General features: G+C 42.0%; 1 protein-coding gene across 1 annotated transcript in view; it reads left to right on the plus strand.

The window, feature by feature from the left end:
* BICC1 (BicC family RNA binding protein 1) overlaps positions 1–13,079 on the plus strand; it is a 223,690-nt gene that overhangs the window by 66,436 nt on the left and 144,175 nt on the right. Inside the window, exon 2 of the mRNA XM_073353366.1 lies at positions 7,395–7,441. Coding sequence (XP_073209467.1) covers positions 7,395–7,441 — 47 coding nt within the window. The remainder of the gene's footprint in view (positions 1–7,394; positions 7,442–13,079) is intronic.

A 13,079-nucleotide genomic window follows, 5' to 3' on the forward strand; every position in this document is an offset into this window, starting at 1 on the left:
CTATTCAGAGGACACCATCATAGGACCTAATCGCATCAGCCACGCTGTCAGAGGCTTGTTCACCTGCACATCTACCAATGTGATATACGCCATCATGTGCCAGCAGTGCCCCTCTGCCATGTACATTGGCCAAACCAGACAGTCTCTATGTAAAAGAATAAATGGACGCAAATCAGACGTCAAGAATTATAACATTCAAAACCCAACCAGTCTGAGAACACTTCAATCTCTTTGATCATTCGATTACAGACCTAAAAGTGTCAATTCTTCAACAAAAAACTTCAAAAACGGACTCCAACGAGAGACTGCTGAATTGGAATTAATTTGCAAACTGGATACAATTAACTTAGGCTTGAATAGAGACTGGGAGTGGATGAGTCATTACACAAAGTAAAACTATTTCCCCATGTTTATTTCCTGCCCCCCGTACTGTTCCTCACATGTTCTTGTCAACTGCTGGAAATGGCCCATCTTGATTATCACTACAAAAGGTTCCCCTCCCCCCACCCCCGCTGCTCTCCTGCTGGTAGTAGCTCACGTTACCTGATACTCTTGTTATAGTGTGTATGGTAACACCCATTGTTTCATGTTCTCTGTGTATATAAAATCTCCCCACTGTTTTTTCCACTGAATGCATCCGATGAAGTGAGCTGTAGCTTACGAAAGCTTATACTCAAATACATTTGTTAGTCTCTAAGGTGCCACAAGTACTCCTTTTCTTTTTGCTTGCACTAAATTCTTGCCTCCAAGTGACATAGATAAGTTATATAATTTTTGCTCCCATAAGAGTGCAGAAAAAGGAAAAATAATTAAATGAAATTTAACTCGTGGTTACTGATAAATTCAGAAGTTTTACTATCAATGCATATTACATTAAGTGCTGTGGGCTGGAAATTCCAACTTTTGATATCCAAGGGTTAAAAATGAAGATGACTTGAGCTGCTGAAATAGACCGAAAATCTATGGTAACTCTACGTTTAAACAAAACTAAAATTTAATCTGTGTATCTTGGTTTTTATTCCTTTAAAACATATCTATAATGTAACAGAGAACTCTTCAGAATTAAAATAACATTTAAAGTAGACATTCAAATTCATTTTTCCATATGATATAGGGAGAATTTACAATTGTGTTTTTTCAAGATTTAGTAATTAAATAGACAAAACTCTGTAGGTCATGTCTACCATAATAGTTAACACCTGGTTCAACTTCTTGCTGTTTTTATTGGACGGAACATTTATGATCCTGTATTTCTTGAAAAGGGAAAATATGATCTAAAATATTGCATGGTATAGGGAAATTATAATAAACATAGTAGCACTGCTCGAAGTATGAAATGCTTACTATGCACATTTAAATAGTCATGTTTCAGTAGTTTGATAATTATTACTGGCATTTTGTGTTACATGAAAACTGCTTTAACACTCACCGGCGGGAAGCGGAGTGCCACGGCTGGGAGCTGGCGTAGTGGAGTGGACTGGGGCCGCATTGCTTCGCTTCCCGCCGCTGCCAGTGAGTGCCTGTCAGGGGGCGGGTGTGTGGATAGGGGTCAGAGCAGTCAGGGGACAGGGAGCAGGGGGGGTTGGGTAGGGGGTGGGGTCCTGGGGGTGATTAGGGATGGGGGTCTCTGGAGGGGGCGGTCAGGGAACAAGCAACAGGGGGGCCAAAGCAAGTTCGATACAACGCGGTCTCACCTATAATGCGGTGAAATTTTTTTTGTCTCCCGAGGACCAGATTACATCGGGGTACAAGTGTATATGTAAGTTAAATAATTTATCAATCAAAAGTAGTTCACTGCGTGGAAGCCTTCATGTTTATTATTAAAAACATGGGCTGTTCATGTAGTTACAACATAAGGCTAGGTTAGGCCAGTGTGTTACTACTGACCTGGTAAAACTTTTGATTCTAGATAGAGTAGTATCTTGTCATTGGAGTTGCAGAAAGATAGAACTGTTTTCCTTTTCCGCAGGAATAATGTTCATGATGATTAGCTCCACCCCAACAGGGAAACTCATGGCTCTAAAGCAGCGGGGGTGGGGGAGGGCATACTTGTTTTGTTTTTGTTCTTGTTTCCTTGGCTTAAGTCTTCTACAGTAACTCACTCTTTGGATTCCTGGGTCTGGAATTCAGGAATATTCTGAATGCAAATGAGGTTGACAGTATTTTTGATTAACATTAGAAAGTGTTTACTGTCGGAAGAACATTTGTGGGAAGTAAATTCTAAAGCATTTTTTAGTGACAAGATAGGTGACAATATATTTTATTGAACTAACTTTTGTTGGTGGAAAGTACAATCTTTTAAGCTACATAGAGCTCTTCTTCAGGTCTAGCAAAGGAAATCAGAGTGGCTGAACTAAATACAAGTTGGGAGAGATTGTTAAATATAACAGGTAATGCATGTTGTAGGAGGCCACTTGAAAAGAAGTGGGCAGTGAGAGATTAACACTGCAGTATTTAAAGTTGAATTTTATTTCTCAAAAGTCAGGACATATAAGGGTTAAAATTATTTTAGAATTTGTGTAGATTAGGTTGCAGTGAGCTAACTACTTTCCCCCTATAGACACTAATTAACACTTGTTTGACCATAGGGGTCTCTTGGCTGAAACAGTTACAGTTAAGATTCCAAAAAGTTTCCATTTTACTTGCTTGTTTTAAGAAATTTGTATTTTTATGGAATACTTTCCTTGCTTGCTTCCTTATAAAGGGTGGGAGGCTCTTTTGAGAGAGAAAGTGGGTTCGAACAAAATCACTTTGTGATTTGTGTAAGTGAACTCTAGTAGCTTTACGGAGTTCATAAACCCTCCAGTGAAGTTTGTGATATCTGTAAGATGGATAGGGTCAGGGTTTTTTTTCTTTCCTTTTCCTTTCTCTTAAAATCCTCCCTCTCCACAAAACCAAACAAGGAACCTCTAGGAAATTAAATAGAAAAATAAAGTAACATCTGTAGGGAAGGAAAGGTTAGTACACCCCAAGCACGATCACAGGGGAGGATCTAGTAGTTTTCTTCCCCAATGTGATTTTTGCGCAGACAGACTCTGTCTTATCCATTCCATCACTTCTTATTTCTTTACATTCTACCTCATCATTGATATAGAATGCTACTCCACTACCTTTTCCTTTTATTTCTGTCTTTCCTAAACAGAACATACCCTTCAATAGCTGAAGTCCAGTCATGACTATTATTCCACCATGTTTCTGTTGTCCCTATAATATCTGGTTTCACTTCCTGCACCAGTAGCTCTAGTTCCTCCATTTTGTTACCGAGGCTCCTCGCATTGGTGTACAAACATCTTAATTTTTGCTGTTTGGCCTCGTTCACATTCTTTACCTGATTAGACACAGACATTCTATAGCCATGACCTATTAGACTGGTGTCCACACTACCCTTCCTTATGGCCATTCTCCTACCCACGGCTGTATCCTTTCTTACTTTGTTTTCTTCCCTCTCAATGCTAAAATCCGGTGTGGAGATTACCTGGACATCTCCCAACCATCTCGCCCAGATTCCTAGTTTAAAGCTCTCTGAATCAGTTGTGCCAGTATCCTAGAAGTCTATTTCCTTCCCTGCTCAGATGCAGTCCATCCCAAGAGAACTGTCCTCTGTCGATGAATGCCTCCCAGTGGCCATACATCCCAAAGCCCTCCTTATAGCACCACTTGCAGAGCTATCTGTTGAACATCATAATCTTGTCACACCTTTGTTTCCCTTCTCTAGGAACAGGCAGAATCCCACTGAAGATCACCTGAGCCTCGATTTCCTTAAGCATCTTCCCCAGCCTGGCATAGTCTCCCTTGATACGTTCCAGTGAGAATCTATCCGTATCATTTGTTCCCACATGAAAGATAATCAATGAATTCTTCCCGCTCTCGTTAGGTTCCTCCTCAGCCTCAGGTCCACATCCCATATCTTAGCACCCAGTAGACAGCACATCCTTCTGTTCTCTGGATTATCTCTGGTTACAGGCCTGTCTAGTCTTCTCAGTAATGAGTCCCTAATCACGTAGATCTGCCTTTTCCTGGCAATGGTGCGATTCTCCAGTCTATCCCCTGTTCCATCTGGCTGCAAGTCCGCTCGATTCCTACTGTCCTTGGCGATCCTCTGCAACCCATCCCATATCCTCCTGGGGCTCATATTTGGTGGTGTTATCTCTATTGACTCTTGCCCTCTTCCTATAGGACTAGCTACTCTTCTCTTCTTCCTTGCCCTCTCACCTTCAGTGACCACCTGCTGTGCCCCTTCTTCATTTTCCAACTCCTCAAACCTGTTCTTGAGCTCTATTTCTCCTTCACTAGCCTGTCTTTGCCTTTGCCTGGTTCTCTTAGTCACATGCTTCCACTGTCCATTTTCTTCACCAAGCAGTCTCCCCTCAGAATTCTTCAGTCCTCCTTCCATCTGCAAGTCTGAGCTTTTCCCTTCAGCTGCCTCATGTCTTTGCTCTATAATCCACTCGAACCCCCTGCTACGCTCCAACCAACCACCTGCATCTCCAATCCTCTGCTCTTCTCTTCCATCAGCTCTATCAGGCGGCACTTCATGCAGACAAAACTCTCTTTCCAGGTACCCCCTCCAGGATCATGTACGTGTCACAGCTTCCACATCCAGCCATCTTCATTGTGTCTTCCACTACTTGGGTCACTCCCACTGCTGCCTCTGTATCTGTCATAGCCTTCCCACCTAAATCCTGTTAGTCTTCTCCAGCAGAACTCCCACTCAAACTCCCCTGTTTACAGCTCTGTTTGCTGGTTCCTGTGCTGCTGCAGCTGTCTGTCAAGGTACTTTACAATGTCAAGGTACTGAACAGTGAGCTGTGGTTGAAGAACTTATACCACGCCCACTCTTAATTTTGCACTCTGTATCAGCACATGAGCATTTCTCATGTGCCTAAGCTTTTAGTACTAGGTGCTGATGTTAGGTGTGTTACAATACATTGAGAAACTTTTCACATCCTTAATCACAAATGAAAATGAAATAGATTTCAATAGAGTTCAGTTTGTTAGTCTGTGGGAAGTAGTGAGGCTTAATTCTCTTGTTGTTTTGAGACCTGCAACCTGAATTTTTAAAGACGGGTCTGGTTTATATCTGCAGAGTTGTGTCCTTCTCAACTTGAGATGATGAAAGAAATGTATATAATACAATATGTAATGATTTTGTAGATTGGTTTCTCTGTCATGTAGTGGGAGAGTGTTCTCCGAATACTGCAGAGAGATGAAAAATGTTGTAATTTCTCTTCCATAGTCGAAGGGCAGGATGTGGGAGTATTGGATCTCCATTCTCTATGTGAACAGTACTCATACGAAAAGCAGAATGACCATTTAGAGTTTTTGCTGTAACACTGTAATGAAGTTTAAGGAGCATGTAGTTCCAGTGGGAATTCCATCTTAACTAAGTGTTTGGGAATAATTAACTTTGTTCTGGAATATCCAGTGTGTTTTAAATTGTGTGTGAAGTTGTAGCATAAATAAGTCACAAATAATATAAAAACTCTTTATATATCTGTAGCTTGAAGTCTTAGTCTTAAATAAAAATACTTAATTAAATTTTTTACCTTGGAAATTCACTGTATAAATATAGCTGTTTCATCATTTATTCACAGCACAAATACCATGAATTATGCATGGGATTCAAAAAGGCTTCTGGTATTTGTGGTGATACATTGACAGTTAAATGAGCCAGGAAGTACTAAGAGGATTACATAAAGGATAAAAATATTTAAGATAAAAGCTTTTAAGGTTAGCATTTAAAAATAGTTAATTTAAAACCAGTTAGTAGTATTGTTGAACATGTTTCAGGGTTTAACTTAATGGTCACTGTTGCTTTGCAGTTCGCTACTAATCTTGATTTGTAAATCCTGTGTCTTTCTGGTCCTAGACTACTTTTGAGCAGAGATGACCAATTAATCAATCACTGTTGTTTGCATGATATGAATGAATGATTAGACTGAGGCTACAAAATAAATCTTCACTTTTAAATTAAGAGCCTGAACCCATTCTTATTAGTTTCAATAGGAACTAAATACAGCCCTCTGCCAGAACTTAAATCTCAGGCTATGTCTACAGTACAGCCGGGATCGATGCTCTGAGATTGATCCACTGGCGGTCGATTTAGCGGGTCTAGTGAAGACCCACCAAATTGACAGCAGATCACTCTCCAGTCAACTCCTGTACTCTACCCCACACGAGAAGAGTAAGGTAAGTCGACGGGAGAGTTTCTTTTGTCGACCCCCCGTGGTGTAGACCCCACGGTAACTTGACCTAAGGTACGTCGACTTACCGTCAATAGATCTCACGTAGCGTAGGTCGACTTACCATGGGTAGTGTAGACATAGCCTAAGTTTCCAGAGACAATGGATTGCATGAACTCATTGTCCTAGATCAGGGGTGGGCAAACTACGGGCCGAATCCGGCCTGCTGGATTGCCAATGCTGCAGGCTCTGCGCCGCTCCGGGAAGTGGCCACTTCATGTCACTGCAGCTCGTGGGGGTGTGGCGGCAGAGAGCTCCACGTGCTGCTCTTGCCTGTGGGTACCTTCCCTAAAGCTCCCATTGGCCAGGAACGGGTTACTGCAGCCAATGAGAGTTTTGAGGGGAGGTACTCACAGGTGAGCGAAACACACGGAGCCCTGTGCCCCACTCCAGGGGCCGCGCAGGGACGTGGTGCCAGCCGCTTCCCGGAGTGGCGCGGGGCTGGGAAGGCAGGCAGGGAGCCTGCCCTGGCCCCGGTGTGCGCCGCTACTGCCCCGGAGCCACTCTAGGTAAGCCTCGCTGGGCCAGAGCCTGAACCCCTCCTGCACCCCAACTCCCTGCCCTAAGCCCCTGGCCACATCCTGCACCCCTTCTGCACCCCAACTCCCTGCTGAGCCCCCTCCTGCACCCTGCATCCCTCCTGTACTCCAACCCCCTCCCCGAGCCCCTTCCTGCACCGCGCACCACTCCTGCACCTCAACCCCCTGACCTGAGCCCCCTCCTGCACTCCCCACCCCTACTGCACCCTAACCCCCTTCCATGAGCCCCCTCATACATCCTTCCCCTGCCCCAACCCCTTGCCCTGAGCCCCTTCCTGCACACCGCACCCGCCCCCCGCACCCCAACCTCCTGCCCCGGCCCTGCAAGCAATTTCCCTACCTAGATGTGGCCCTCGGGCCAAAAAGTTTGCCCACCTCTGTTCTAGATACTAGTCCCTCTTTATAAAGCTATTTGCATACTAAATAAGAAAAATGAGTAGTTGAACAATGATTGGTTATGATTTCACAATAGTGCAAAACGTTAAAGTGAAATAAATTTGCATGTGTGTGAATTTACCTTTCAGTAGTACTCTGGTCAAACAGTATTAAAAGTTTGCTGCTGTAAAACTATTTCTTAGATTTATTTTGTTAACAAATGTCATTTTATTCACAGCTGCTGCTGAGGGCAAAGGCAAAAGTGGGGAAGATTTTTTTCAGAAGGTAAGAAACCCCTTTGTTACAATCCTACATTTGATAAGTACAGTAATTCGATACATTATTGTGGGAAGAATTATACTCCAAATTATGGTGAAATTGATGTTTAGTTTAGCGCTCTAATGAATATTTTGATGTAACTTCCACAATATTCCTTAATTTCCTAACCATGGTGATTATTAACACTTTTTTTTATTGTTACCATAGTTTTTTAGTAGAATGTATATTTGGTTTCATATGTATAACATATAATATATTTAATCTCAGTTTATTACAGGGTATGTATCACAAAGTAAACAGTATAGTAAGTTTGATTGTAAATATGTTGTTTCAGAGCCCATTGTTAGATAGATGTACATACATAATGAGGGGAAGATGAAATTACATGAAGGCCAACAAACAGCTGCAATACAGAAGACATTAAGTTGTCTTGAACAGAAGTCTGTTTTTTTTTAATCCTCTTCAATTGAGTTACATAAACCTGAGAGAAGACTACCTAACTAACTGAACGTTATTGCCCCTTTCCTCCCAAATATGCTGTAGAATGTATATTCTCAGGTAGTCATGAGGAGTCCTCTTCTGGAAGTAATATTTTTCTTTCTTAAATCTTTCAAAATGTTCTTGAATTCCAAAACTTTTTGTCTTTTATAGTTCATTTTTATCAGCTGATTTGTTTTTGGGAGGCTTCTGCTTCCCATGAAATTAGAGAAACTTCCCAGAGGATGAGACAGCGTGATCTAGAGGTGTGAAACTGGCCTTTGTATTTCATGGGTGAGGACAGGAGAAGATTGTACGCTTTCCTTTTAGGGTCAACAATCTTTAGTTAGGTGAATTTGGTCACGTCTTGAACTGGCAGCATGACCCCCTGAGTGACAAACATGTGAGATACCTTCAAAGAAACAAAATTACAGATATTTTTCCTTGTTACTGTCAGTCTCAGTCCAGCTTTTCGAGTGTCCAGAGCAAAAGGCATAACTGAACATCCACGAAATGGCAACAATTATTCTGAATATTGAAAGGATAAAATCTTGGCCCATCTGAGGCCAGTGGGAGTTTTGCCACTGACTTCTTCAGTGCGGCCAGGATTTGTTAGACCAGGGGTCAGCAACCTTTCAGAATTGGTGTGTCGAGTCTTCATTTATTCACTCTAATTTAAGGTTTCGCCAGTAATACATTTTCACGTTTTTAGAAGGTCTCTTTCTATAAGTCTATAATATATAACTAAACTATTGTTGTATGTAAAATAAATAAGGTTTTTAAAATGTTTAAGAAACTTCATTTAAATTAAATTAAAATGCAGAGCCCCCGGGACCGGTGGCCAGGACCCGGGCTGTGTGAGTGCCACTGAAAATCAGCTCGCGTGCCACGTTCGGCGTGCATGCCATTAGTTGCCTACCCCTGTGTTAAACCTTTTAGATGCCTTTTGGTTTCTGTATTATCGCATGAAACAGGAATGGTCCATCAAACTACTGAACGAAATAGGTGACTGGAGTCCTGCATAGCAGACTTTTTTCTTTATTGTCACTTGAATGGTTGAGTGTTTGATCATTTCTATCAACATGTCCTCTCCAGCTACTCCAGATTTAAATTATTCTATCCAGATTTAACAATGTTCTGGCTTGTTATACAAAACATACTACACATTATTACCATAATCTATTTTATAATTCCAGAGTTTTATTAGATGATGATGTGAAGTCTAACGTGTGTTTTAAAAACAAACAAACAAACAAAAAAAACCCCGAAACCACCTTTAAGTTGCATTAGTAGTGTTAGACTAGTATAATGTTTCATTGCAGTTTCAAACATTGACAAGACTTGGAACTTAGATTCTAGGATGATTAGGAACAAGTTTTCTTATAAGATATGTTGAGCATCTCTAAGAAGGAAATTTGCGTGTCTCACAGTGAAGGCATGTGGTTAGACAGTTGCAGAGACAATATAGAAGATTAAAAAAACTGTCTGATAGCATTTGAACCACAAAGAGAAGAAATATTGGTAGCAAATGAATGTTAAAGCGAGTTATGCAAATACTTTTTCAAGACCAGTTGTAAATAGTTCTATGAAGGTTATTTTAATTGAGGTCTATATGTCCTGATGCTTTTAGGTTTAGTTTGCTGTGTACTCTGTACTGTAGAGAACAAGTAGTGTCAAACAGTCTTTGATTTGGAAATTGCTTGGAGCTTGTTTAGTCTATGATGTTTTTTATACAACCAGTTGATATATAAATATTCTATGATTTCTTGGTTCTACCTGATTAAAAAATTATACCAGAATTTGAAGCTCTTGCTGAGAAGTTACTGAATGATAGATTCAAGAAATTGGTTTATTTGTTTTAGGAGTGAAAATTAATGGACAGCAACAAAAGATTAATGGTAGCCTTAGCTTTTATTTACAAATTCCATGCATACACAATCTTTGATCAGAAATGGGTTTTAACCTTAATACTAGTACAGTCCAGACTTATGCTCTCACGCCTACTTTTTATTCATAGATTGGAAGATGAAAACAAGCTTTCCTGTATTTTTAACAACTAGTTGCTTCCTTAATTTTGTATGAACTAGCTCGAATGAATAGTCATTGAACTGAACTAGTTAAATAAACCAAAATAAAGAAAATATCCTCCCTGCACATGCAGAAAAGACTACTGTTCTCAAAAGCTGTTTTAGGATTTCAACAATATCTGGTTCCAAGGAGAGATGACCCGTGCCTGCTGATAGTTGGGGGCGGAGGTACAGAGTGAGGGCAGCCAGCTTCAGCAGTGTTACTGGGCATACTCAGTCCATGTGAGCATGCTCAATAAAAGCCAAGGGGCATGTGACCCTGTGAGCCTCCTCTCCTCCCCACGCATCACCTTTGGTTCCAGTCATTTCCAGCGTTTTGGTGGTTTGACTCTATAACTTCAGCAGCAAACATGTACTGCTTAATATTGCTCTTTAAATTTAATGTAAATGATTTTAATATATATATAGTATAGTTTATAGTAAATTTAGGCCTTAATATAGCTTGTCACCATTTCACATTTTAATTTTAAATAGGTTCACTTTTAAATATAAACTTGTATTTATATTAAAAAATCTGTTTTTATTAAATACAATTATCAATTTTTATCCACACTGAGCAGTAGCTTCTGCAGAATCGTTTTGCAGTGTGCTGAGTGATTCGACAAAGCTGCTGTCTAGAATTCATTTTTTACCTTTACAAAAGTATTCTTTTGAGTCCAGATTAGACTGGATTTTCCATGCAGGGGAGCAGTACATTTGTTCACTTTTCAATTAGTAGTAATCCACCCAGACCTCCTTGTCATTGCTAGCTAGTTTCTTTTGTGGGAGTCTGTAAAGACCGAATCATAAAGGTGAAAAGAGGTTACTTACTGAAGTAAGTTTTGTTCTCTGCGTGTATTACTACCTTTATGGATACCTATTGACGTGATCTTTTGCCCTGGAGATGTAAAGGCTGTGTCACGGTTATACAGGATCCAAGGGACAGTTAGCGAATAAGGGCATCTATTCATGTTGTTTTAGAATGCTAGAATGGAGGGCCTCGCCATGCTCTCAGAATGGCTGTTTTGAAATCATTCCATGGTAGGGCATGTGATCTTAGTATGGATCTGTGAAGGCAATACATTTGGAGAAAGCAAGTTACGTCAGTGACTCTCTTCCCTTCCCCCCCTCATTATATTCCATTTGCAGATATATATTTTGTTTTATTTGAATGACACATTTTCCATGAGAGACAAGGTAGATGAGGTAATATCTTTTTTTGGACCAACATCTGTTGGTGAGAGAGTGATTTGAGGAAGAGCTCTGTGTAAGATCAAAAGCTTGTGTCTCTCACCAACAGAAGTTGGTCCGGTAAAAGATATTACCACACTCAGCTCGTCTCTTCAATATCCTGGAACGAACACCACATTTTCAATGTTCTGTTTCTACTTCTATCACAAAGAGGAACAAAGAATTTGTAAGGAATGTTTTCCTTTAGATGTGGAAGAATGGGATGTAAATTGAGTAAAGATTCTTTGGGGCTAAGTATGGTTTGAGCTATATAACTTCCTTTTGAAATTCTGTAGCAATTTGATTACAAATATACACACAGTTAACTTAGTGATTTGAGGTGCATATTTTGCCAGAAAGAACAGATTTTCATGATTGTCACTGAAATAATATAAATTACACTCTGTGACATTTTAAGGATCAATGGGTTCTGTCACCAGTGCCCTGTAACCTTAGGGGCTTTTATGCTGTTCAGTTATGGTTCAATTCCCTGACACCAGTAGCCTGCTCACAAGCACAAAGTCTCATCTTGGCACCAGCATCGTTTCTCCTATCAAGGTGACACCAACAGCCCCTTCTGTCCAGCCTCCTCCCTGAGCTCTGTAGTACCAGATACTTGGACTGTCTGTCTCCCTCTGTTTCATCAACTTTGAAGGAGTGAAATTAGCCCTCCAGCTTACTTTGGTGCACACACTTCACATAGTTTACACACCAGAGACCAGCTTGGGGTAAAAATAAGCAAAGTTTGTTTAACAGAAAAACCACACGTTCAGAGATGAAATCGTAATGGAAAGCAAACATACACAAGTGACACAGAAAATAAACATGAAGAAGCAATCTCAGGCTTTACACTTTCATATTAGATGAAATCACTTTTTTAATAAAAGTTTTACCTATTGCCTTTGAACAGTTTAATTGCATACCCCCAGATAGGGTGACCAGACAACCCTTTTTAAAGGGACAGTCCTGAATTTAAGTCCCAACTTTTTCTTACAAATGGGCAACTTGTCCCATATTTTCTGTCTCCCCCTTCCCTACTCATCAGTACTGATGGGTCCTGCTGCTGGCCGGATCCCTGCTCACCAGTTGCCCGCCCACCAGCAATGAGTGGGAGGGTCCAGTGACTTACGATGGGGGTGGGTGTGCAAAGTTGCTGATGGGGCTGGCTGCTCCCCCGCCTGGTCTGTCAGCTCAGCCCCAGCTGCATGCTGGGTCTCAGCCAGCAGGGCCTTGCCCCTGTCTTGTTTCCGGCCGGTGGTAGCTGCATGCTGTGGCAGCTGGTGAGTGCAGGCAGGGGCCAGGCAGTGGCGGTTACGTGTCGCCTCTGCTGCCCACCCATTGGCCTTTATGTGCTCCCCCTCTTGCTGTCCTCTCCCTGCTTTGCCCCATCCCACCTCTCAGCTTTGATGTTCCTCCCTGGCGGGGCACTGAGCAGAGTTCTCCCATCACTGAGCTGAGAACCAGCCCCTGGTTGTTGCGCTCAGCTCATCAACAGCCTGTTTGGCAGGCTCCTTTCTTCCTCCACTGCGTCTGGCTGGGCTGGCGCCTCGGGAAAGCCCAAGACCCTTGGGCCTGGTGTGCTGGCCAGGAGGAGCCAAACCCTGCATGTGTCAAAGTCCCGCATAGTACTGGCACAGGGAAGCCTCTCTACCCCTCAGCTTAGCTCTGGAGTGGCGGTGGGGGGAGCGATTTCCAGCCTGTTAACCCACCAACCCTGCAGGCTCCACAGCAGCCTCCCAGGCAGGGGCTAGACACACTCTCCCCCCCCCACCCAAGGTCCTGCCCCCAGGGAGCGTGTGGCTGCTCTGTCCCCTAGGCACCCTCTGTTACTGAGCCACTTCTCTCCCCGGGTTTGCTGAAGCCTCTGCAGC

The sequence above is a fragment of the Lepidochelys kempii genome, chromosome 7 (genome assembly GCF_965140265.1).
Source record: "Lepidochelys kempii isolate rLepKem1 chromosome 7, rLepKem1.hap2, whole genome shotgun sequence".
Lineage (NCBI taxonomy): Eukaryota > Metazoa > Chordata > Testudines > Cheloniidae > Lepidochelys > Lepidochelys kempii.